This window comes from Neodiprion lecontei, chromosome 4, assembly GCF_021901455.1.
Source record: "Neodiprion lecontei isolate iyNeoLeco1 chromosome 4, iyNeoLeco1.1, whole genome shotgun sequence".
In the NCBI taxonomy this organism is placed as follows: domain Eukaryota; kingdom Metazoa; phylum Arthropoda; class Insecta; order Hymenoptera; family Diprionidae; genus Neodiprion; species Neodiprion lecontei.
Genome location: NC_060263.1, coordinates 31,454,709 through 31,479,130, shown reverse-complemented (window position 1 = coordinate 31,479,130; position 24,422 = coordinate 31,454,709). Strand labels below are relative to the sequence as shown.

The 24,422-nt window shown below is 38.9% G+C and overlaps 1 protein-coding gene across 4 annotated transcripts; it reads right to left on the bottom strand.

Annotated features, from left to right (window-relative positions):
• Positions 1-4,508: 4,508 nt before the first annotated feature.
• On the bottom strand, positions 4,509-24,354 carry LOC107217684 (rho GTPase-activating protein 32). 4 transcript variants are annotated; one of them, XM_015655309.2, is made up of 9 exons: positions 24,030-24,354; positions 18,353-18,832; positions 13,268-13,405; positions 12,394-12,795; positions 11,584-11,914; positions 10,569-10,902; positions 10,003-10,460; positions 9,542-9,804; positions 4,509-9,403 (listed from the first exon to the last, which is right to left on the bottom strand). In XM_015655309.2, the coding sequence occupies exons 2-9, from the start codon at positions 18,419-18,421 to the stop codon at positions 6,671-6,673; spliced, it is 4,728 nt and encodes a 1,575-aa protein (XP_015510795.2). In that variant the 5' UTR covers positions 18,422-18,832; positions 24,030-24,354; the 3' UTR covers positions 4,509-6,670. The 4 variants fall into 4 exon arrangements, with proteins under 4 accessions (XP_015510795.2, XP_015510794.2, XP_046592379.1 ...); XM_015655308.2 differs by having other exon boundaries at positions 9,542-10,460; XM_046736423.1 differs by lacking the exons at positions 18,353-18,832; positions 24,030-24,354 and adding an exon at positions 17,052-17,507 and having other exon boundaries at positions 9,542-10,460.
• Positions 24,355-24,422: the final 68 nt, after the last annotated feature.

Genomic DNA, 24,422 nt, shown 5'->3' with positions numbered 1-24,422 from the left:
AGTTTAGGGCGACATTAGTGGTCAAAAGGATACGTTGCTCGATTGACATTTTACGACATCATGGGTCAGAGACGCCAACCGGGGTTTCCGTGCGTTACAATCCCGCTAATTGACTGCTTGACATTTCGAACATGATCGTCCGAAAGCACTGTGAAACATTAACACGAGCCCGTGATACCGGAACTACGTTACAGGAATCACGTACGTCAATTATGCTGATTGTCGAGGCGCGATACAAGACGTCATTCTTTTCCCGTCTCCGATGAAGGTCTCTCGAATAGAAATATCGCGACATAAGCCCCGCGAAAAAACATCGAAACGGTTTCTCTGTCTGAGAGTTAGTCGGCGAGAAATGTCACTCGATTTTATGTCAGCCCGGCGGTAGTTGGCGGAGTGTCACGCTCAAGCTCGGCCCTGACTCCGGAGCCAGCCCATGGTTGGGGTGGATCCTAATACCCAGATAATGGGGAGTAATTGCAAGGGATCAGAGCGACCGGAGGAGCGGCGGCCAGGGGCGAAGCGGGGGTGGATATAAAGGGGGTAACAGTGTTAGCGGGGCGCAATCACGCCGCACGGTCTCAAATATACATACACATGTATATACGTATACATACGCTTATAGGCGGCGTTTCATTCGCCACGACGAAAGCTACCAGTTATTGCTATTTGTGTTTTGCGGGGTGATTTTCGTACGTCTACTGCAGGTATCAGGTGAGCATTTCTGTAATATCTTACACTACATCGTGCAACGACCTACCAGCTAATTGTAAGGCTGCGGAATTAAATTATTTCCTCTCTCTGTATTGTTCCTGAAACAGTTACGCCAGTATAATACACTCGTATATCTATATAAATTTCTATAGGCGATATTGGCAACTTTCACAAGTCAACGGTGCGGAACATTGTTTCAACGTGATGAACAAATTTTCTGGTTTTAGTGGGGAAAATTTAACGGGGTAACAATCATGATTGCCTCGCCGAAGTTAACACGTTCAGTTATATCTTACATATTGGCACTGCACAATGGGATATCAAGAACCGGATTTTAGTATCGTTTGTAAAATTTATACCGACCTGCGGCTTTAGAGAAAAATGTAACTATTTTTATTTGGCACCAAGTAACAGACATGCCGCAAGATGTCCCAATGTCGATAAGGATAAATGAAAAGTCCTAAGTCTAAATATATCGCACTTGCGCGTAAAAAAGTTACGCAGTTTTTGGACAGCTGGATGAATATCAACCCTCTGTAATCTACGATGTTTAATGGCAACAGTTTATCAAAGTGCATCGTTGCAGGGGTGACGAAATTTCCATCCCCTGTATTTTTCGACAAACTTAAGCCTGTAATAAATAAATTGTACAAATTATACGTGCGCAACTACACTTGTATTACATGTATTTACAGCGATAAGTGGTCAAGGGTAACATCTGTCCAAATCCACAGCAAAACGCAAGTGTATGTATTTTTTATTCCTTCTACTCCTTCTTCTAATCGTTCTATGGGTACGGATGGAGAAACGGTGCCGGTTTTTCATCTTCCGTAGGCTGCCGAGCTTATTAATATTATTACGCAGATGTAGCCGCCCATCCGAGTTTCCCGTCCTCTTGCCTCATCCCTATGATCTTCTCGCTCGGATGTCAATATATCCGCCACCTACTCCGCTACCCGATTCACGCATACGTGCAGCTACGTGTGTACACGTGTAAACCTCGTCTGGGTATCATTTCGACGACCCCACGTCGACTGGAACAGAGTATAATGAAAGTAATGGAACACGCCCACTGCATTTAGGCACTTCAACCCCATACAGGCCATTGTCAGTACCTGCAGCACCATTGTCTCTTATTTCATTATTTTTACTGCAGTTTCCTTGGCGAGGGGTGCAAATTTTCACTTTATTCACGTAGAACGTAACAATAGACACCTTTACGGATTTAATAAACATCAATGATGCCTTCTAATTTCATTACCCCCAGCATCTCGTCAAATACTTCAAAGCAGTTCAGGGGGTATGGGCATAATGCTGACGCCACGTACAAATAGGCAGATATTAGTGTTTAAAAAATAGTTGCGCCATTCCCTCGGACCGTCATACACCTTCGGTTCAAATCACTGTAGTGGTAAAAAGCAGGGATTCAAAGTTCTGCGCGTTGTCCACGCAACTTTTCAAATTAATATTACGAGACCCGACTCTTGAATGGAACGTTGGATACGTTTACTCTTTTTTACTAAAATAACGACGAAATAAATGCTTGTATAAATGAAAATTGACCATTAAATCAGGGCAGATATACATCAGTTAAGCGAAGTCACAAAATCTGTGCTTACTCTACGGCGAATAACGTAGCGACTAACACGGGCGTGCCATTGTGAAAGCCTAGAATTTAAAGCTAACAATAAAGAGGCTCAACTTTAGGACTATAGAATACGGCTGTTAGCCTAACAAGCTGTCAAGATGTCGGCGCGTGTCACTTGACGTCTAAACCTGCAGCAGCAGCCCTCTGATAGAGCCGGAGACTCCAACCCCAACGTCCGAGACAACCGACCGACTAAAACGCTTTAGCGTACGATAAATTCTACTCTTATACTCGACCGAGTCTCCCCACAGACCGTGCATGGACTCCGGTGGACCGTTTCGACTACAACTCACGTGCCGCTTAACTTGATCACCGGGCAATCTGGACTCATTTGAACCTCCGGTTACTCCATCGCTTCTGCTAACAAATAATATTGTTCGTGGCGTGCGGGGTTTCTGATTCAATTTGCACTATGCGCGTCCCGACGACGACGACGACGACGACCACGACGACGATGATGCCGACAACGCAACGCCGCGACGCCCTCCGGGTGGGAAACCCCGACCCACGAATACATAGATATACCAAAATACTTTGTCCGCAAATTCGCGCCCATGAAACCATCCCTGTATAATACAAGTCTGCATGCGAAACTGATCACTGGTATCATTCGTAATTATATCTATATGTACGTGGAAAGTGATAATTTTTTATTGGTATCAATCTATGTAGGTATATATTTGAAGATAAATAGAGATGTAAATTTTTTTCAGGACCTTACGGAAATTAAATATCTCTTGTCAGTTTATTTCTGTCTCATATATGGTTATATTCGTTTGAAATCTGAAGATCAAGTAACAATACTTGCCGAATAATTTCACTATTTTTTGCAACTGTTTAGCAAAAATAACAGCACTATTACGAAAGAACAGATCGTCCGTAATCTTGATCGGATTGGGTTGCCGACCCAATGTCTCATTGTAAGAGTGATTTAAGCACTGCAGTTTACATATCCCTAAATCACGTTGCAAAGTACCAATTAGTGGTATTGTTACTTAGTTATACGTATACACGAGGTACTAGAGATAGGAAAGAAATTTAGTGTTTGTTTGGCGAGAAGATTCGTATCTCCACGACGTGTTTAAAAATAATTACCCAGAGAGATGCCACGATAGTCACGAAGGCGTCCTCACTCAGCAGTCACCTCTAAGCTTCCTGTTCCAAAGTGGACGTCGAGTACCCTTCAAGAGCACCTCTAGAAGACCTCCGCTCCGACATAAAGGCCCCGGATTCTCCACGGGTCCTTCGGGGTCCTCTCACCTTCAACCACTCTCTATCATCGTTGTTATAGAAAGTATAAGACTGAAGGATTTCTATATAAAGTTTCACAAGTATAAATTTCTAAAGACTCCGTCAAATACTTGGAATACTCTAGAAAAGCTATTCAACCCGTGTAATATCGGGTTGGCCAAGTTTTTTTTTCAAACGGTCACTTATAGAACCTTTATACAGCGGTATGGATCAGATTCGATGTGAGAAAAATTTTATTCTCAATCAGCTCAGCTCTACATCGCTGAGGACATTTAACGAGGATTATTTTTGCAGAGAAATGTTCGATATCGTATTTGTTAAATTGAAAAGTAATAGAAATATTGGTATCAACCGATTCATTACCGATACAATATGTAATGATACGAAGATATATTGCAGATACTGCATTTTCAAGTGGTAATAATTTCAATTGTTTATTGTTTATAAGTATGTAAGAATTGTTTCGTTATGTTTTCCAAATTCATGCGATTTATAATCGTCAAATCTTCTAATCCAATAACCGCGGCGAATAAACTTTATAATGTACAGTATTACTTTAAATACGTACAGATAGAAAATTCTTTGGATTTGGAAGAGAAATTGAAAGATTATCATTTTTATCTGCATATTTATAATATTTATAATTGTTTACATATATTTTTATTTATATATAATAATAATGCAATGAGCGAAACAGTTCTTCAATAATAACAAAACATTTATCATATAAGCTAATGAATAAAGTGACGCAAATGGATCGAAGCCGATAAACCGCGGGTTCTTATACCCCAAAAAACAAGATTACTATTAAACGATGCAGTTACATTAGTCTTTATTCTTATTATATCTAGCTATGTTATGCTGAGAGAATGTTTTTTCAATCTTTCAATTTTGTCCGTATAATATTATCGTCAGCAGTAAAGCCTTGTTGGTAATTACCTATAATCCTAAAATGAATAATAATCACTATTCACGAATGTCAAATTATTAAAAATAAATATCTTTACGGTATGTATTGCGCATTGCGTTATGTACCGTCACGTATGATTAGACTGGAAAGTTGATTATAATTTTTAACTTGATTTAGAATAGTAAGATGGCGAGCTTAACAGCATTCATGTATCTGGATTACCTTATGAGATTTATAACTACATAGACAAATATTGAATCTCTTGTTTTTCCAATATAAATATAAAGAGTGGAATAATGATTATCGATAAGTACCATGATTATGGATTGCTTGAAAGAAGAAAACATCTGCATTTTAGAAGGTGACAAAATAATAGAGAAAATTTAATATTGATCAGAAAGCTGTAAACTTGAATCTATAATCAGTTGTAAATAAAGTCATGGTCTCAAATATCAAAGTAGGCAAAGAATTTTAAAAATTAAAGCGATTTTTAGACAGTTGAATAGCCCAACTTTCCAAATAACCTATTAACTATCTTTGATACATTTATAACTATGTACTATCATCACGAGATACCATACTAATAATAATAAGACTTAATGGCTGAACATTTATGGTCCGGTTTTTTTGTTGCCTACAGATTCTTTTATTGGAGAGATTTCTGGTTTCTGTTTTTATATATATACCTATTATATAATATTTTATGTATATGCACGGCGTTCTTCATGAACACCATATTGTCAATATAATTTTGGAGTATTCGTTAACGGCGTTAGTAGATTTATAGTAAAGCTAATAAAACGTTGTATGTATATTTCCATACTACGAACGGTAGAATCGCGGTTTGGCGGCGTGAATAATGTATTAGTCTATAAATATGCGGATAATTGTGCCTACGGAAAAATTATTGAACTTCTAATAGTAATCTTGATTTCACGAAAAATTTTCACCAGCAATTGATTCAAAGAATGAACTAACCTCGAGTCAATATATTAGATCGCTGACCTATACACGTAATTAAAAACTAGCATGTACAAAACACATTAATATTACTATGGACCTGCCCATAACATGAAAAATTAATAACATTCTTACATACATTATATAAAATACTTAACTTAATAAAGACGTGAATTATAAAAATTTGTGATTCATTTTGTCAATTGCTGATGAAATTTTTAATGTAAGTATTGAAACGCACCAGAGCCCTTGGTAGTATATGAAATGTATCAATAATTGAATGATAAATAAATTGTAAGAGGAAACACATTGACGTGATATAAAAGTTAACGAAATAAGATATAGAGTGTCGTTAGATATGGATAACTCTGTATCCTTTGGCTAATAATTACTAGATATGTAAAGAAAACACAACCTTCAGACTTCGAACATCAAAGTTATCGCTATATAATAACCAGTATGAATTTAATTGGTAACAAAATGAAATAAACACCGCTTTTGACGTCGGTAATTCACAAATTCTCCTTAAATACCAGAATTCTGAACGTATACATATAATTATGGAATAAAAAAGGAGAAACAAAGGGCTGTCTCAATATTCATTACAGGATTAAAGAATAAGTCTGAATTAGGAAATGAAAATTTGTTGAATTCCAACTGAGTTGTCGCGTAATAGTTATTAAAGAGGAATGGATTTTCTTGTATAATAACACATTTTCTTTAATCCAGAATAATCTGAATAAAATCAAATACATACCTGTAGATGTAACATTTTTATATCTTCAACAAAATAACGCGTTCAAGATTGAGAAACCAATGGCGACAGCAGAATATCAAGTACCATGTTTATAAATGTTTAGCATTATATTTTAAAATAAAATAAAACCTAAATCCATAGTTCTGCTCTGGTACATCTCCGATAATTAAATCCGATCTAACAAAGGGGAACGCAAATGCTTCTCCTTCATCATTGTCACAAAGTTCATTAAATGCCACAATAATTCATGACTGTGACGAAAGCATGAGCCCAATGTTTGAAAACCTGGCCAGACTAATCGATTGAAAAAGAATCAGTCAAACTTTGAGAACGGTTAAATAATAGATCCACATTAATGTGGTTCTCATAAAATACAATAGGCTCTTTATTTAGCAAAGATAAAGAGAGTACGGGACTTACGAATATCACTTGGTCAATGAAGAGATGGCCTGGAAGCTCGCTGCTTTAATCTAGCCAACAGAGCTTGTTCTCCTTCGTCATCAGCTCTCGACCTTGCTCCTCGAAAGCTTTCAGATCTATATTTATCTCTTAGAAATGTTCTCCTCTCCTCTTTATATCTTTCTATCCTCTCCCTGCACCTTGGATCCCCCAAATCAATGCCTCCCAAATTTTTCTGTGACGTTCTTTCCAAGTTGTTTGACGAAAGCATGGAAGATTGAGAGCCTACATTTGGCGTAGAACTATGCTGCGAGTCTTCGGAAGCTTGTTTCGTCGGCAGAGACGAGCCACCGGTCATTTGATTAAACTTGGCTTCGTCCAGTGAACGACTCAGAGCGGCGCGCGTGGCTCTCGCTTGTCGAGCTCTCAGGCACGGGGGTAAATGTTGAGACCCGTTGTTCGGGGGTTCTTCGGACTTCCCTCTGGCAGAATCTAACTCTTGTTTTATCTTATGTTCCCTGACTATTTCTCGTCCAATTTCAGAGTCGAAGCTTCGCCGGTCCCTTGTTATCTCAGAGTCATATCTCCTTCTGGGAGTAATAGGCATATCGTTTGTTCCTCCGCCTGATAATCTTTGTAGAGCTAACTCTTCCAAGATCGCAGCTGTGTCGCGCAATACAACTGAATCGTCAACTGGTGACGATGCATTGGAAAATGTACAAGATGAAGCTAGAGAGGGTGCTTCTGATGCACCCTCAGGAGCATGTGCTACTTCGCATGGCTCTGCAGCATTCTCTGATGGTATAACTACTTCTACATTGTTTTGTGAATGGTGCAACGTTTTTGGAACATTTACTTGAGAGTGTCGCGTATCACCGTGCTTTGTATCTGAGTAATCATCATCCTCAAGTACATGTTCAGAATGATATTTGTTCGACATATCATAGTTTTGTTGAATTTTTGAACTTACCTGACAATGTAATCGATTTTCAGATGTTTGTCTGTAAAACTGTTGATGCTCTGGGCTTTTATTATTGTATGAACTATTTTGATGCTTTCCGGAATCGCTAGGTGAAAGTTGATATTGAAAATCACCTTGCTGATTGAGTGATGTCTGTGTACTGGGACAACCTTCGCTCGTGGTTCTACAGTTTCCATCAGTATTTGTGCTATCATTTTCCGAGTACACCTCCGGGTCGTTGAAATGAGTTTCGTGGAGTGGTTTTTTCACAAAATTCAAATGTAAATTCATCTGGTGCTTAGCAGGTGAATGCCTACTCACAAGTTCTGTTTCATTTTCGTCCCTCCGAGAAGTACTGGTTTGATCCCGTAACACAAACTGCACACTGCTAGATAATCTTGTCCCATTCGCACAAGTATTTTCTTGTCCACGATCGCCAGACGCGAAAACTTTTTCTTCGCTAATACGCTCATCATGCTCCATCATTTCTTTGCATTCCTTTGCTTCAATCGGACGCAAGGCTGCATTTCCAGATTCTTTTGCCTGTATTACAGGACTGTCTGTCAATTCACTGATACCAATACAAGACGTATCAACATCCGTAGCAATAGTCGAACCCATTGTGAGATCGAGCGATGTTCTAGAAATGTTTTCCGACAAGGATTGTATCTGCGGTGCATCCGTCGCTAATGCAGGATCCACAGTTTCCTGTATAAGATCCGTAAGATCACTGGAAACGCTAGTCGGCGAGACTCCAGACTCGGATGTTCTTTCAACTATTACCCATTCCCCAGAGTCATTCGGGTTTGATGTCATTGGTTGAGTTTCTGTATTGGTAAGCATTCTATCAGAACTATCGCAGATCACAAAACCAGAATCTGGTAAGTCTTCGAGAGTTTGTTCATACGACATTGGAGAATCAAGATCGGTATTAGTCAATGGTAACTTACTGGGTTCACTACCGAGAGTTTTAAGCGTTTCAGCGATCAACTCTTCTGTTTGAGAACTGAGAGATGTACTTTGTGAAACATTCTCACTATGCAGAATGGATCTGCTGCTATCTTCTGAACAGGCATTCTCTTGCAATTCCGAAGATGTCAGGCAACTAGGAGATTCTAGTTGATTGTCTTGTGTGCCATCGCCAATGTGTACTGAAGAATCAGATTCTGGAATACTTTCATCGTAGCTTGTTTTGACCGGACTTAACGGCAATATTCTTTCACAACTTGAACTAAACTCAAGAATCTCATTAGACGGCAACGTAATGCCATCATAACTCGTGCAACTGTTGTCTCGCGTCATTTTGTCGCAAGGTGTCATTTCTTGATCTGGTGAATCCAACACCCTTTGACAAGATTCTTCAGAAATCTCTTGCCCCTCAGACGATGCAGTTATTCTGCTATCATAAGATTCCGTGAGTCTGTCATAGGTCGGAGTTATTCGTTCGCAAGGTGTCATATCTTGGTCCGAGGCAGGAGTTAAGATTCTGTCGCACAACTTAATGTCATTTTCGTTTTCATTATTAGGTGATAGTCTGTGACTAGAATTAGATATTCGATCGGAAGAAACTGTAACCCTCTTTAATTTGTCTTGACTATTTTGGTTGTCGCTAATGTCTAAGGGTAACGTAAAACTCCTGAAACTTATCCTAGAACTGCTGGCTGGATTCGGTGAAATAGACGGAGGAGTTCCTGGTAAAGTTGCAGGCGTTAACGGCGTCGAGGCTTCTGAAAGTAACGGCAAGTAACCTGGCGTTGGTAAAGGAGAAGGAGTCTCCGTACCATGCACCTCTGCCGAAACCATGACCTGTAAGCGCATGTGAAAGATATACCGACTATGAGTCAGATTCAATATCGATTTATACATAATAAAAAACCAGTCTAACACAATCAAGACTAAGCAAAAATTGACAAAACCATGAATCAATGTCCACATTATTCGCACCTGATCTGGGCTTTGGCTATCAATGAATCGTAGCTCGACGTCGCAGTGCAATCGCTCTTCCAGTCTGGACCTCTTTCTCTTGGATCCTCCGCTAACAGCAGTACATTGTGGACCCTCTGGTCGTTGCCTTCTCGGAGAGGCTTCAATAGAAGCAATGCCACCCCCTTCATCCTCCGAGAACATTCTCATTTCCCTTTCTTCCAAATCAAAGTTCAGCTGAATTTCTGACAAGTCCAATGGCGAATTAGAACTGGGGGCATCCGCTAAGTGATCAAAATAGGAATCGTGTGATATAGAACGACTGTGACCACAGGGTCTAATGGGCGGTGGTCCGAGAAGCGGTCCAAGACTATCCTCGCCATCCAAACTATCGGCACTTTTAACTGGCCTCAGTCTTCGTAACGAGTTTAGAGAACTGGGAATCTCAACTTGAGGTGGAGTTCTGGCTTGCCTGGCCTTACCACGAGCTCCCAAGCCACCTCTGGTGAATAGCGCTCTCCAATTCAACGACGGCGATCTTTTTGATCCGTGTCTTTTCCTGGGCAATTCGATAACCGTATGATAGTGTAGCGGCAGGCCAGCTGGACCTGCACCAACTTCTATGTAATCAGATTCACCACGGAGCACACGACTCCTAGCCTCTTCTAGACTTAAAAGTCTAGCTGGTGTCGTAATAGCCAAGGATTTAGGCCTGCCGACAGGACCATCACCAAAGATCAGCTCTGCATAACAAACTAAGAATTCAGTAACGACGGCTTGCACGCCAACCCCTTGAAGAGCTGCCACTCCACCAACTTCCAGTTCTTTGCAGCGGAGAAGATTAGGTGCCCAGACAATAGCTACATTGCGAGAAGTCATACCAGTCTCTTTCCCACACGCTGCGACTTTGGCCAGATGTCTCATCAGGTATTCAAGTGTCCTTTAGTACGGTAATATCATGAATCAGTAAAGTGAATGGTGAATGTGAATGTATTTTTCGTCAAGTACTACAACTAATTAAAGATTTTTTTAAAGAATTAAAGTTTACCTGTAATGAGGTGGGGGTAGTTTGCGCACTGCATCTCTCATGTATCTTAATCTGTCTGCATCTGTTTCAGCCTGCACTGCTCCAACAAAAGCGGAGTATAGCTGATACGTGCACAATGGATTAGGTAATTCTCTGAAGTACATTTTCAGCAACGAAGCCACTGAATGAATGTCTTGCAGTATACTTTCGTCCGAATGAAGTGCTGGTACTCTATCCTCGTCAAACGCATGCCTCAGTCGTTGAATGTTAGAGGTTACTCCACTTAGACGATATATGCCGTCAACCAGACCATTAGTTTCAATGAATTTGGCACAGCAGGTAAGCACCGTTGGTACTAAATTAGTACATGAAATTAAATTCAGAACGATTTTATTAAAATAAATCAATAAATTGACTTATATATTTGGAAACAAGAAAGTTGTATTGCAAATTGAATAAATTATGTACCATAATTTAATAATGAATGATTGATATGAAGAAGGAAAGACAGAAGATAATTTAGGTTATTCTTTCACTTCATTCTATTTTTTCCTTTTTTTTTATTCTTCTCAGCTATAATAGCCATAGGAAACAGAGTGTAAGATATTGCGAATAAACTGTACATCTATAAGGATATAATTTTTAGTTCGTCTTAGGTTTGTACACTAACAATGAAACAATTAATTGCTATTAGACATACAGCAATCCCATATACTGATTCCAACATCATACTGCGCGCAGAGAATAGGTTCTTTGGAGCTGGTAATGTACTATTTTGGGTATATCTTCAGATTTTTTGTACGTCTACAAGAAGCTGCTGTACGCAGTAGACTAATATAGAAGAATAAAATTCATTTACTGTTAATAACAAGGCCTTTTCTGCGTCTCAATATGATCTATATTCTGAAGAGTTAAGAGAAGAACGGTTAGTCTAACAAGATGCACTAACAATAACAAAAGGAAGATGCTGAATGAGAAATATGATCGAACTGATCGTATGTACTAGAAATAGAAATATCATGCACTATAAACTTACCATCTTGACCTGAATTCAATAGATGCTCTCCCAAATCGCATCCAAAAACTCGTTCCTTCAATATTCCCGACTGTTTCAGCCTTCTTCTTGACGGTCTATTGAGTATAAATGATCTAAAGAAAGCTATGAGCTTTCCATGCTTTCGAAGCACTGGCTTAACTGGGAGTTTCGACCTTACTGTTGTCGAAACAGTTAAATGACGAGGTACTTTGTCACCAATGACAGCGACACACTCTGCCGGGAAGAAACCAACAGCAAAACCATGTTTTCCGCGCCACCAAGTGCTTTCCCCAGGAGGTGGCATATCGATTACTGAGATCATGTCCCCAACCTAATAAACATTCGTTATATATTATAGAATATCTGTTAAATATTTGTAAAAATGAAATTTCACATTGTTATTCGTAAAAACAAGAAACCCAATTCTTTAATATTGTTATAAACTAAATCTACTAATGGAAAACGGTGGAAAAACAGCACTAGATTTATTGTATACTCAACTCTTTACTGCAAATTTACTTAATAATAAATATAATAATAAATTGTCACACTGCGTAACAATTTCTTGTCTTTTACGTAACACTCTGATGTTATTTCATAACATTCTTAAGACAATTATCGTGTCTCATATTACAGTATTACATTCACATGGAGTGACTATTTTATTGCAGTATGACAGACATCAAAATATTCTTTTTAGTCATTGGTAATACATCAGATCTTGGTGCAAATTGAAGTTGACAGCTAACGCGTATACGGAACAAACGTGAAAATTAAATTTCATCAAAAAAGTCCAAGAGTAACATATACCTGAAATGAAATCTCATCCTGGGCTTGTGCAGCATAAGGCCTAACAGCGTAAGCTGCAGCTACAGCTGGCGTGTTAATTGGACACGAATCAGCCTCTGGAACAAGAATTCTTCTTCCCCTATTGTCCAGTTGTAGCCAATTTAAAACAGGCCCACAATTCAAGCCCTCATGACTGAGCTGTGAAAATCGGGACAAGTAATCCTTCAACACGACTGTAGTATTCTCTGGTTGATCGTCGGAAAGCTCTGTTAGCGATGAAAACTTCCTGTCGAATATACATCGGTGCAACTGCTTGTCAAACATGACAAAGTTTTCATACGAGCGTTGTAGGGTCCAACATGCGTCGCCAGAAGTCACTCTGACATCGTACATGTCATCGTTTGGATCTTCGCTAACCGATACCTTGCAAATGAGAGAAGACTGGTCAGAAACTAAACTTATCGAGGAACCTTGCATCGATATTAAACACTGATGATTTATTTGTGAAAAATACGATCAATTCAAGTAAACGCGATTATTTGTTTACATAAATACTTCTAGCCAAGAATTTCAAGGCGTTCTCTCCGAATACTTTCAATTAACTGAAGTTAACTTCATGCTATAAAACCAGAGAAAGCAACAACCAGCACTTGGTTTTCTATCGTTACATAAAATGTATTATAATTTTAAATTACGTTCGCTGATTTGATTTACAACAGTGATACACTTTGAGTACAACAAAACTGGAAAACCAATTATATATTGTAATATTAATAGAAGAGAAAATTAAATAAATTACTGTATCGTTATGTGTTGTTTTTTTTTTCTTCAGATCTTCGAGGAGTTTTACTTATTCGATCTCTCACACTATCCCAATTTATGAATCACGACTTACCTCCAGTGCCCCAAGTTCGACATGCTCATAGTGAAAGTGAGCACATTCATCCAATTTTGGAAATCTTGCAATGCTGCCCATATTGGCCCCTGAACTTCCTGGCGTACTCAAGTCATCTGTTTTGTTGTTTCCCAATTCCTGAGAATGAAACAAATTTTGATTTAAATGGAGACGGTTAGTCGAAATATTCAAGTCGAAGTATTCAATATCAGTTGAGCGTTCATAAATTAGCTCAACTCACGCAATTAAAACGACAGACTGATGATTCATTTAGCAAATAAAGATGTATATATATGTATATAAATCGTCAATAACTACGTGGATGCACCCGGAGAGACAACATCTGAATACGTAATAATTAAGGGGTCTGTGACTAATACAAAGGAATCGGTAAATTAACTCTTTGTTCAATCGAGGATAATTGGTCTGGGTCTGTAGGAATACGCGCCTTTGTGCATATTTTTATTTTTCTCAATATTGTTGAATATGGGAATCGAAATCAACCCATTTGGTATAAGACGAGATCTGAATAGTTGAGAGCACAGAAATTGATCAAGTTCAGAGCAAGTCGAAAATCCTCACGAGCTATTAATACCATACAAGTAACTAAATATGCCTTGAACAATTAATCAATAGAAAGAAGAGGTGCTGTCACAAGCAGTATACAGCTGAGGCAACCGGGCAGACACTTGCAACTATAGAACGGATCGTGTTTCAGTAACAAAAAACCTGAAAACATGTCTGTGTATAATATATACGATTATTCTAGTCAAGTGTGACATTCCCAGTGAGTCAGCCAGCTGGCCAGCAGTACTTAGCATAATACACTTGTCTCAGCGCAACATCGCAACCGTTATATCGCCATTTCATTATTTCCATTCGTTTTTCTTTTCCTTTTTCTCGCGGCAAACTGGGACGTCTAGGCTTAATCATGCTTTATTATCTTTCGCAATTATACTAAAAAGTAGAACGCACTTGCAACGTTAATCGGTAAAATCGTCATAAATGAAATGCAAGTGTCTGCGTGAAATGAAACAACACAATTTTTTACTATTTAAATATAGGAATGTACGAGGGGAAAATAAGTCGCTGAATTAATGTGGCAATAGGTTTGTGAATTAATTATAATTTACCTGAATTAATAAGAATTGACCGAATTGATAAGGATTAATCGAATTAATGCGAAATAACCTAATTAAACATAATTATTATAATTAACTGAAGGAAATGGAATTGACTGAGGAACAACTGAATTATGAAAAATTATGGAAAATCGATTCGAATTAGTTTGGACTCATGCTAGAATTATTTCTTTAGAGAAAAAAAAAAGAATGAATTGAAGTTGATAAATTACGTTAATTATATGAATTAATTTAAATTAATTCGGTTCAAAAAATTATCGTATCACTGAAATCTCGAGTTATTTTCCCCCTTGGAAATATAGGTATGTCAATAACATGTGTGTGCGTTTTTAAACAATTTTCGAAATCTCGACTGGGTTTATTGAAAAATTGGACGGTAAATATGTTACGTATTTTCTAAACTATCGCAATTATTACATCTAATACAACGTGTACTTCAATGCAGTGATACAGGTATTTTCAACTGTCATAATTGGTCAGCAGTGAAAGGAATTAGAACACAGCTCTGTCTCAGCATTGCGAAGTTTCCGCTTTCATGAATTTGAAACTAAATTGGTAATTCTTTCGAGCAGTGCAAAAGATTAAATCTCAAGATCTCCGCGTAGCAGCACCTCGTCTGATTTATTCAATCCTATCATTTTGAAACACATTTCAAGGATACATCAATAATTCTCATTCAGCTGCAATACAGATAAGTATCCATTCTCGGAGAAATAACGAATACCGATAAAAGGAAATAAACTAATCAATCGTTTAAAAGTTCTTTTCACATGGTAATGTGAGATAGAAAACCGTGACAATTGACGAAAAAAAACTAATCCAGATATACACATCTCATTTTCAACTCTATTCGTTACTTATGTAATTACGTATAAATCTTTTAAAATCCTAATATATTACCGTAAGTTAATTCACGGTTCACCGATTCAATTGCGGGTGAACATTTTGTTAATGAAATACGAAGCTGAGCCGTTGTCCAGTGTGTGGTGAAGCCTCGATAGCTGATGGTATAGGAACAGCTGCTATACAGGCTGATTGCCGAGTCGATGAGAAAACACGTCGTCGCATATCCTATTCTCGCATCACGTGAAATTCCCGACGCGTTTAAAAGCAGGTATAAGGCGTTACCGCAGACACGCGTGCATGCGATGCGTTACTTACATAAAAATACATTTATATGACGCGAGCATGTTTGCGCGTTTTCCGTACACAAAGTACCCGTTTCTATGACGGTTGACTAAGTCTGCGAACTCGCATGCGCGGAGAACTGAAAAGTCCGATTTCAAGTCCTAGGAGTTAAAACTGGTCTTCTCAGTACCGAGCGCATGCGCCGTCGCGAACAAATCCGACATTACGCAACCCTAACCTCAATTTCATGCTTCGTGAAAAAACGCGTAACATACTCTACGTTATATAAATCGTGTGCAGCAAGGAGGCAACGGTCTTTTCGTCTCGCGTATTTGCAATATTCGTCTTCGGCTCACCTACGACTCATATTGTCAACTTACGCTAGGCCCGAAAAGACCGAATTTGCGTCCTCGTTACACAATGTACTATTAATTAACGGCGCATGCCCCTCTTACTATCGCCGCACATACACGTATGTATGCATGTATGCATGTATGTTACACGGTATAAGTATGCCGAACAATGGGCAGACACCGGGGTGCATACGTTAAACTGGAACAGCATGGACATCTCAAGCACATTATAGCAGCGCGGCTGATTGCAAGTACGAAAACTGGGTCAGTCTTTCGGCTGTTCGGATATTCCCGTGTCGAGTATATTTACGACAATGTAGCCGGACTCGGTGGAGACGCGACGAGTCGAGATGAATAAGCTGTTGCAGCAGCCTGAGGGAAAGAAAAATCCGTCGTCTGCAATCTGCTGTATTGATTCATGTCTATTAATTTTTCGCCTTTTCCATATGCTTTCGACACTGTAAGATGAAGCCGAAGACACGTTTTACGTACACATATAACGGCCTCAACTGTACATTATACGGTACATTGTACAATAATACTTTACAATCTGCATATACATTTACATTATGTATCCGTACATTTTTGCGTATAATATTTTTATAACGAGGATTATTCGTTTCCTCGTTTATTAGCCAAGTTTTTACAACTGCTTTAATACGCGCTCGTACAATACCGGTTTTTCACATCATGTAAGTATCAGTTATATCTCTACAGAAGTCCAAGCGTGTCAGACGCAGCGTTACAAGGCAGAACTGAACAAATGATCCGTGGGACTCATTAAAGTAACGGTTAATATCCATCCTGTGCAGTTAAATTATGTTCGCACTCTTGTCTGAAAAAAGATTAAAGCCTCCAACGCGAATGTAAAGATATTGTCGTCACGAGACATGCGATTGATCACAAAACACTACGAAACTGTAACTCCATTTTCAGATTCTAAAGATTTTATGCTTCTCGCACGAATCACAAAATTCTTACAAAAATGCATATATACGCATGATGAAATATATAATAATAAGACTAACAATTAAATGATTCCGTAAACGAGAATAAAAAAAAAAAAAAATCAAATTCGATAACCCATCGCTGTTATTATTACATACCGATGAAAATTGAAATCAAATCAGATGATGAATTTTTCTTCTACAAACATAATACCTGGAATAACTACTCTGGACTGCAGTATATTGCAATATGTTACCAAGCTGCATGCGGAACATGTTGGTCGAACAAGATCATGTGCACCGTGCGCACACTCGCTCGCGAAGAAGATATTTCGAGAATAATAACAAGAGAGCACGTTTTATTGGCCGAACAAGTTTGACAGCTGCATCTGGAACGTACGTAATCTGGGATGCTGGCACAGTCAAATAGAAAGGGCGAGAAATAGCGAGGACGAGAGAGTAAGAGAGAACAACCGCACAAGTTGATGTTATCGATTTGTTCTTCTCGCGCTCGTTCGCTCGTTTCCTAACTGGCTCCGCATTTTCCTTCTCGTAGGTACACGAAAAACTTAGACGGGAGGGCAAGGATGTGGTAAATAGAACTAACAGACTTCCGTGGTCCAAAAATAATAGTAATTTCCATAAAATAAAATGGTCCGTACGTATATATATGGACACGTTCCTTTTCGAGACAATTGGCGACTGAAATTCGTTCCACACACACACACACGGTGGACAAATATAAATATCCCGTAGAAGACAAGGGAAACAAAAATAATAATTAAGTGAACAAAGTGCAGGTGTCAAACAATAAAGAAATAAATTAAAAAATCAAACATGAATAATGAATGACGGTAAAGAAACAGAATTTTTCTCGGTAAATACCATGGTGTGTGTTAAATTGAAGTTACAACGCAGAGCGATGAAACATGTAAGGAATAGTGTGTACATGTATATGTACAAAAATTATCAATAATGCACGCATCTCAGTTACGCTCAATATCCAGCATTATCACGCTGGGATGAATTGAAATTCCGCGAATGTCTGCATCATGAGGCTGAGCGCGGACGTGTAGGTATATGCATATTAGAGACGAGAGAAAACGACGAAGAAGATGAGAAACGGAAAAAACAGGTAATAATCACTGAACAACGCTCCGTTTTCCGTCGAGTGCACACTTATGACACTCGCACTATACCTGTGTACGATAACTTACAACTAAGGTCAGAAATGTTAAATAAAAAAAGCAAGATTACGGCTATACTGTAGCATCAGATATAAGCTGCAGTATACGACAGCATGTTACATTGTATCACGTATACCGTATGTATATGCGACGCATTGATAGCGAGAGAGAGCAATTTGCCGCTGAATAACTGAAAAGCTCAGCCTCTTATAGGTATGTATAAAGGGGACGAGGGGAAAAGATGATAAACTCAAAGTGAAGAAAGTCCAAGCGAGAAGAAAAAGAAAGGAAGGGTAATAAGCGTGCACAAGAGGGCGCATAAAAGAACCTTTGCAGCTTGAGGCTCGATGTCCGTCAGCCTGTGGGCACGGGGTCGTTCCGACGTCGGTCCAGGCATCTTCTGGGACTTCTCCGAAGCCGAAGAGGAAGATGACCCAGGCCGACGAAGCCCCTCAGTCCTTCTGCACGCCAGGGTGACCTATCACTTTGTCCTGCACGAGTCGAACGTCATATTCTCGCTGCCGTTGATGCTGCTCATTGCTGTTGTTCGTCCTGCGAGTATTAATTCGGCGTTCGTGCAGCTATTATTGCCATTGCAGTTTCCGGTCGTCGTAGTCGCATTTCTCGTTTCATGATGATCGCTCTTGCAGCTTATACCCCCGAATGACCAGCATCTTAATTTTTTCATTATTGAATCGGTTTTTATCCACAACTTTCAACAATTTGCAATAATATCGTCACGTCGACGCGTCGTGTCCCAAATATCGTTGATTGGATTCCAAACCGGATTCTCCCCCGCGGCTTGGGGCTGAAAATGAGATTCAATAACAACGATTAATGACGAACAGGAATGATATCGTGGGAGATTGCTTGGCCAGAAATCGATTCTTTTCATTTACTATGCGTATTACGAAGCATTCGTACTGTGGGTATTCACGAATTTATTACATTCGTAAGCTATCCGATGATCACTTTTAAAAAATACTTGGAATTCTTAACAAAAGCTTAGATATCGATGTTTCATTTCAAACCCCATCAAAATGGTTAAAAGTTTATTAGATTTGATCGATGTCATTTTGCGATGGCTTATTTTATTCAGAGGACTGACATACACTTTTCTTTCAATATGTTAGCGGCTTTAAATATTTAAATTTAAAATATTATACAGATACTGATTACGATCAGAAAATGGCAGTATTGAATTGAATGTCGAAAAATGAAAAAAAAAACCTACTTCAATTCTGAACAAAATCTCTCATCGTAGAAAGAAATCGAACGAATCTGGAAAGACTTTTTGAAACGATTTTAAAGAGATTTGAAATGAAGGATCAATGTCTAAGCCGTTTTTTACAATTTCGATATTTTCTATTTTTGTATTTTCAAAGAGATCTCCGTAGCTTACGAATAAAAAAATTTTATAATGACGGAATGTACGTCTACCACATGATAAAATTGTCAACTCCTTAAACTATATTCGGTTAATTACAAATTGGAAAAAACTACTCATGCAATAGTATATGGATTCCCATTTACTTCAGAATTTACTTTCTGCTACAAATAGAGCTGATCCATTTGTCTAATAAAACTGCGAATGGACTTGGATGTGATTATTATCCTCCCACGACTGCGACCCGCCCTCACCCATCAACTGGAATGGACTTAGCGAGTATTGATGCCTATTATTTCTTAAGGGTGATAGACGGCGCCGATTTTGCCGTGAAAACTAATCCTTTGATATATCGTTTTTTTCTATCCACGTGCATAAAATATCACGTCGGCAGAATTTCTGTAGGTATAATAATTTACAACGCACAGAAAGAGATAATTGATAGAATCGCATAGTAATTCACGTAGATGCAAAATATTTAGTCAAATATTTTTATTACTTTGCTGATAAAATCCTGCAGGTACCCGATTATTGTTGTTATATCATTATTATTGATATTTCCACCTGACAACGAGTGTAATATAGCCAAGACTATAAGTAATTCATGTATGCGACATGACTTTTCGTGCAGACTACTGGATGGTTGAAAGATCTTTTACAATAATAATAATAATACAACACGCTGTAATAACAGTCGCGTATAGCTGTGGCCACAGACGGTATATTATACATACATGTACACTAATCATGTTGCTTCTGTCCGCATTAAGCACTCCAGCAGCGGGCGGTTGTAATTCTCAATAAAATTTGATCGGACTCTATATGTATAAGGTATATGACTACGTACGTAGTTATATGTATACATAGAATACTTGTGTGTGTGTGTGTATATACATGCGTGTCTTCAAAGAGAGTTTGTTATAACGGTGCAGAGAGAAGGCGCTCCTTGTTCGGTTAAATGCGAATAAAAAAAAAATAGTAAAGAAATAAGGGAGAAAAAATTAGAATAAAAAACATAAATAAAAACAAACGAGGAAAAACAGAACATTTTTTCATCTTTATAAATTCTTAACGAAACAATCGTCGTCGGTGTCCAACGATATAAGCATAAAATTATTCTTAAACGAAAAAAGCAAAGCGTAAGAATTGTGCGAAATCGTTGATAAGACAAACGATGCAAGATAAGAAAATGCGTGCGCATTTTATACATACCTATATTATACATATGTACATACAAGCTTTCTAGAACCTTTGGCACTTCCGTTTGCAATAAAAAAAATTTCAAAGCCATCTGCATACTTGTCATCGTGGTAAAAAAAAAAAAAAAAAAAATAGTCGAGAAGGAATACCGGAATTTCAGGTTTTCTCACTCAAGAGCTCCTGCTGCTTTATGGAATCATTTCTAAACAACGCTCGTGTGAAGGAACCGCATGTCAGCGGACTTAAACTATAACGCGGTGCTTGAGAAAAGTGAAATTCGTGTTCTGATCGTTCGAACGGTATCCCTCGCGTTCCGACTAATTATCACCCGCTGCAAAACGAGAGACGACGATTGGCGCATCGGGCGGTTTTGGCACTACAACGTATATTATATCCGTCTGACGTTATGACGTTAACCAGTTCTGTGGTAACGTGTACCGATACGTCTTCCCACAACGCATAGGGAGGCTCGTACATCCTTCTTAGTTACATACTTTCTCATCAACTCGGTAGTCCAGCTATACGCCTTGTTGACGTTTTCATTTTACTCCTCTTTTCTTTTCTATTTTTATTATTATCGTTTTATTTTTGAGGCGTATACGTGTATGTTATATATACATCTATGATGTGTAACGAACGCGCAACGCATATGAGAAGGAGGAGGAGGTAAGAGGCAAGATGCACGAGGCTCCGTACAAAAATACAATACAAAGACAACATTAAGCTCCGGGGAAAAAATCTTACCCATGTCTGCACGTTGCTACACAGCAGCACGATATACGTATAATATTTCGTACGTAGAAGCGTGCACGCAGTAACTCATGGGCGAATGTATTATTTCACGGGCAAAAAAATCGTTGATCGTAAGCTGCGAGTATTCCTAATCGTATAACGTATAACGTATAAATTGAATTACTAATGCGATAACGAGACAAGTGATCCTCGCAAATACAAAAATAAAATTCATTTAAACATTACAACAGAATGCAATATCTTTTCTTTGTTTCTTTTTTTTTTCTTCGTTTTGTTACCGCTGTTGTCACTCAAGATATGAATTTTATATCCCCCTTTATAGCCGTAGGGGATAAATTATTTAAACTTGACCCGGAATTCCCCCGGATATAGCAATGAATCGTTAGTTATTCACTACTGCCTGCAACAAGCGACCCCGTTTTCGTAAAGGTACGTATATGACAGAGTCGACAGTTGGACATATAACTTTCAAGATTTACGTTACTCTGTCAATGAAATGCCTCGGTCGCATAAAAGTTACACAATACATCCAACAGGTGTTTGAGGCGATTGTACCGTATTGTAGGAATACAGGGGTTATCATAGATACATACCTATATTTTCTTTTCAATTTCATTTCTTTTCGATTCGATTCTCACCTATAACGCGACAAGTAATGAAAACGAAGGTGAAATTTGTTATGTAATTACATGTATATTCTTATTGTCACGCGCACTAAGAATCACACATAGAATGTTGAACGCGGAATAGTTACTGGGAAAATCTTACAATCCTCATGCGTTTTTGAACTGCAGCATAAGTGTATAAAGTACGTCTTACACTACGTATACTTGTAATGTCTATTTATAAATTATTGTTGTTAGGAGGAACGTGTTCGTAGAAAACAATCTGTCAACCGTTCTCGCACATATTTTTCCTTCATCCTTTTTTGTTTCCCCGTCCCATTCTATTCTTCTCTTTTATCACAGTCAGCGACGGATCGCATTGCGCATTGTCCATGAGTTGAACCGTATTGAGACATGATTACCCGGTAACTATACAGATACACATAGGTACGATGTATTCGCGGTTTCGTAGAGTAAAACTGGATTTTTCTTCTCCTACCGCAAATTCTTACACGTCGTATTATAACATTGTAACAAGTTGTGTAAGAATTTCGTCTGCAGCCGATACGTAGTAAGATTCGAAGAAATCCCGTATTGTTCTTGATTCTTTTTTCCTGCACCTTTCAATGTATGGGAGCTTCGATTGGATTCAGCTTAATCGATAAGCAATGATTTTACCATTTTAGACACACAATGTACGTATGTATACGTGTACATAATTTCAGCAAGTGTTTGAATAACAGTTTAAATTCTATTCACCGCAGTATGTGCTTCTTGAACGAATAAAAGAATCACGAAACGCAATCGAGCTTTGGAGAATTCGCTGATAACTAACAAACATTGTACCACGTTTTGATGAAGTGCCTTATACCGAGTGTTTGAGACATGTTCACTGACATATCCACATCAAATAGTGAAGCTCAGTCTGGACTGGATCAATTACTATGAAAAACACGTCCTCGAGTACTGATTCATTTCCTGTCCCCAAACGACGGGAAATCGTTTAAATTATGACCGCTTAAGATGGAAATTCTCTTTTTCGTACCACCTTAAGAACAGGACAAACCGTGAACAGGGCAAAAGGTACAATTTGACAGACACTATTCAGCATTAACTAATTTCTTCCATTCTTTAAGCGCTTCAGGTTTTTCGATTTACCCAGATACATACCGGAAATTGAGCTCGTGATCGATAAACGCAACTTTCTAGGAGGCCTTGTTTCCATTTTTTATATATCCCCCCCCCTTGTTGCTACGCTTTACAGATCAAAACTCGGCGTAGAAAAATTTCAGCACTTGATACAAAGGCTGGTTTAAACGCGTTTTTTTTTTTTTTTAACCGTGTGAGAAATCGTTTTCATTAGCGTGCATTAATTTCCTGCACATGGGAACGCAGCTGTCGCCTCGCACGAATGATATCAGAGTAAAGTAATAGGCAGCAAGCAGGTATCTGATTCAGGAGAGAATTACGTGGGTTGAGGGGTTAGATAGATAAGACAGCAGGGGATCGTCGCTGCTGCGGATACAGCGTTCAGACTTCATTACGCTATCGCAGAAGCTTATCAAACGAGAGGGCCCAATTTCTATTCGGTCCGAAGAGGAGCGCGTCGAATATGATTTCCCTACGTAGGTGCTACGTAGGTTTAGAGATACCACGAGCCCGGGAAGAACCGTGGACGAGAAAAGTAACGACACAGCATTACAATCCGCCATTTAGTTAGGAACTAAGATCCTGTTTGGAATTACATGCGTTTGCGTCGTACGTCTAATGCATCGCATCGACAAAACTGATATTTGAGGGGACAGGTGCGTACGTGCGTGTAGGTGTCTACATATTTACATGGAATATTTTACGAGGCCTCATAGCGCGTGATGCAACGGATATCTCGTAGTCAAATAAGGCCACATAACGCAAACTGAAACTGTACTGGCATGCTAATAAACAAGAACATCTTGCGGCAAGGTTGTGTGTCATTCATATTTATCACGCCCACATGCATCTGCTGCATAAAATCACCACTCCCGAGTTGAGAACTACTGGGGAAAACACCAAACACAAACCTTAAACCTATAACACCAGCGGCACCAGCAGCACACACATTCGCCGGATGGATTGGATGAACTGTATTGCGTAGGAAAAACTCTCGTTCTTCACTGCATTTAATAGGCGCCCCTCGATTTCTCACAACGATTCTTTCTCCTCGACCCGTTCACTTTGACGGAGCGTCTGCTTCTGAGATAGAACTCGCTCGGACCTCCTTCATTTTCTCGATAACGATATTTCAATTTCATTCAATAGCGTAGCTACGACAGACGCTGCCTTTCGTTACACCGCTGTCAGTGAACCTGCCAAACCTGACCTGTTTCGACTGGCCGCGCGACTGGGAAAAATACATGAGGTGCACCGACTCTGCGGCGCCATCGTCGCTCCAACCAATATTTCCCGGCGCTACT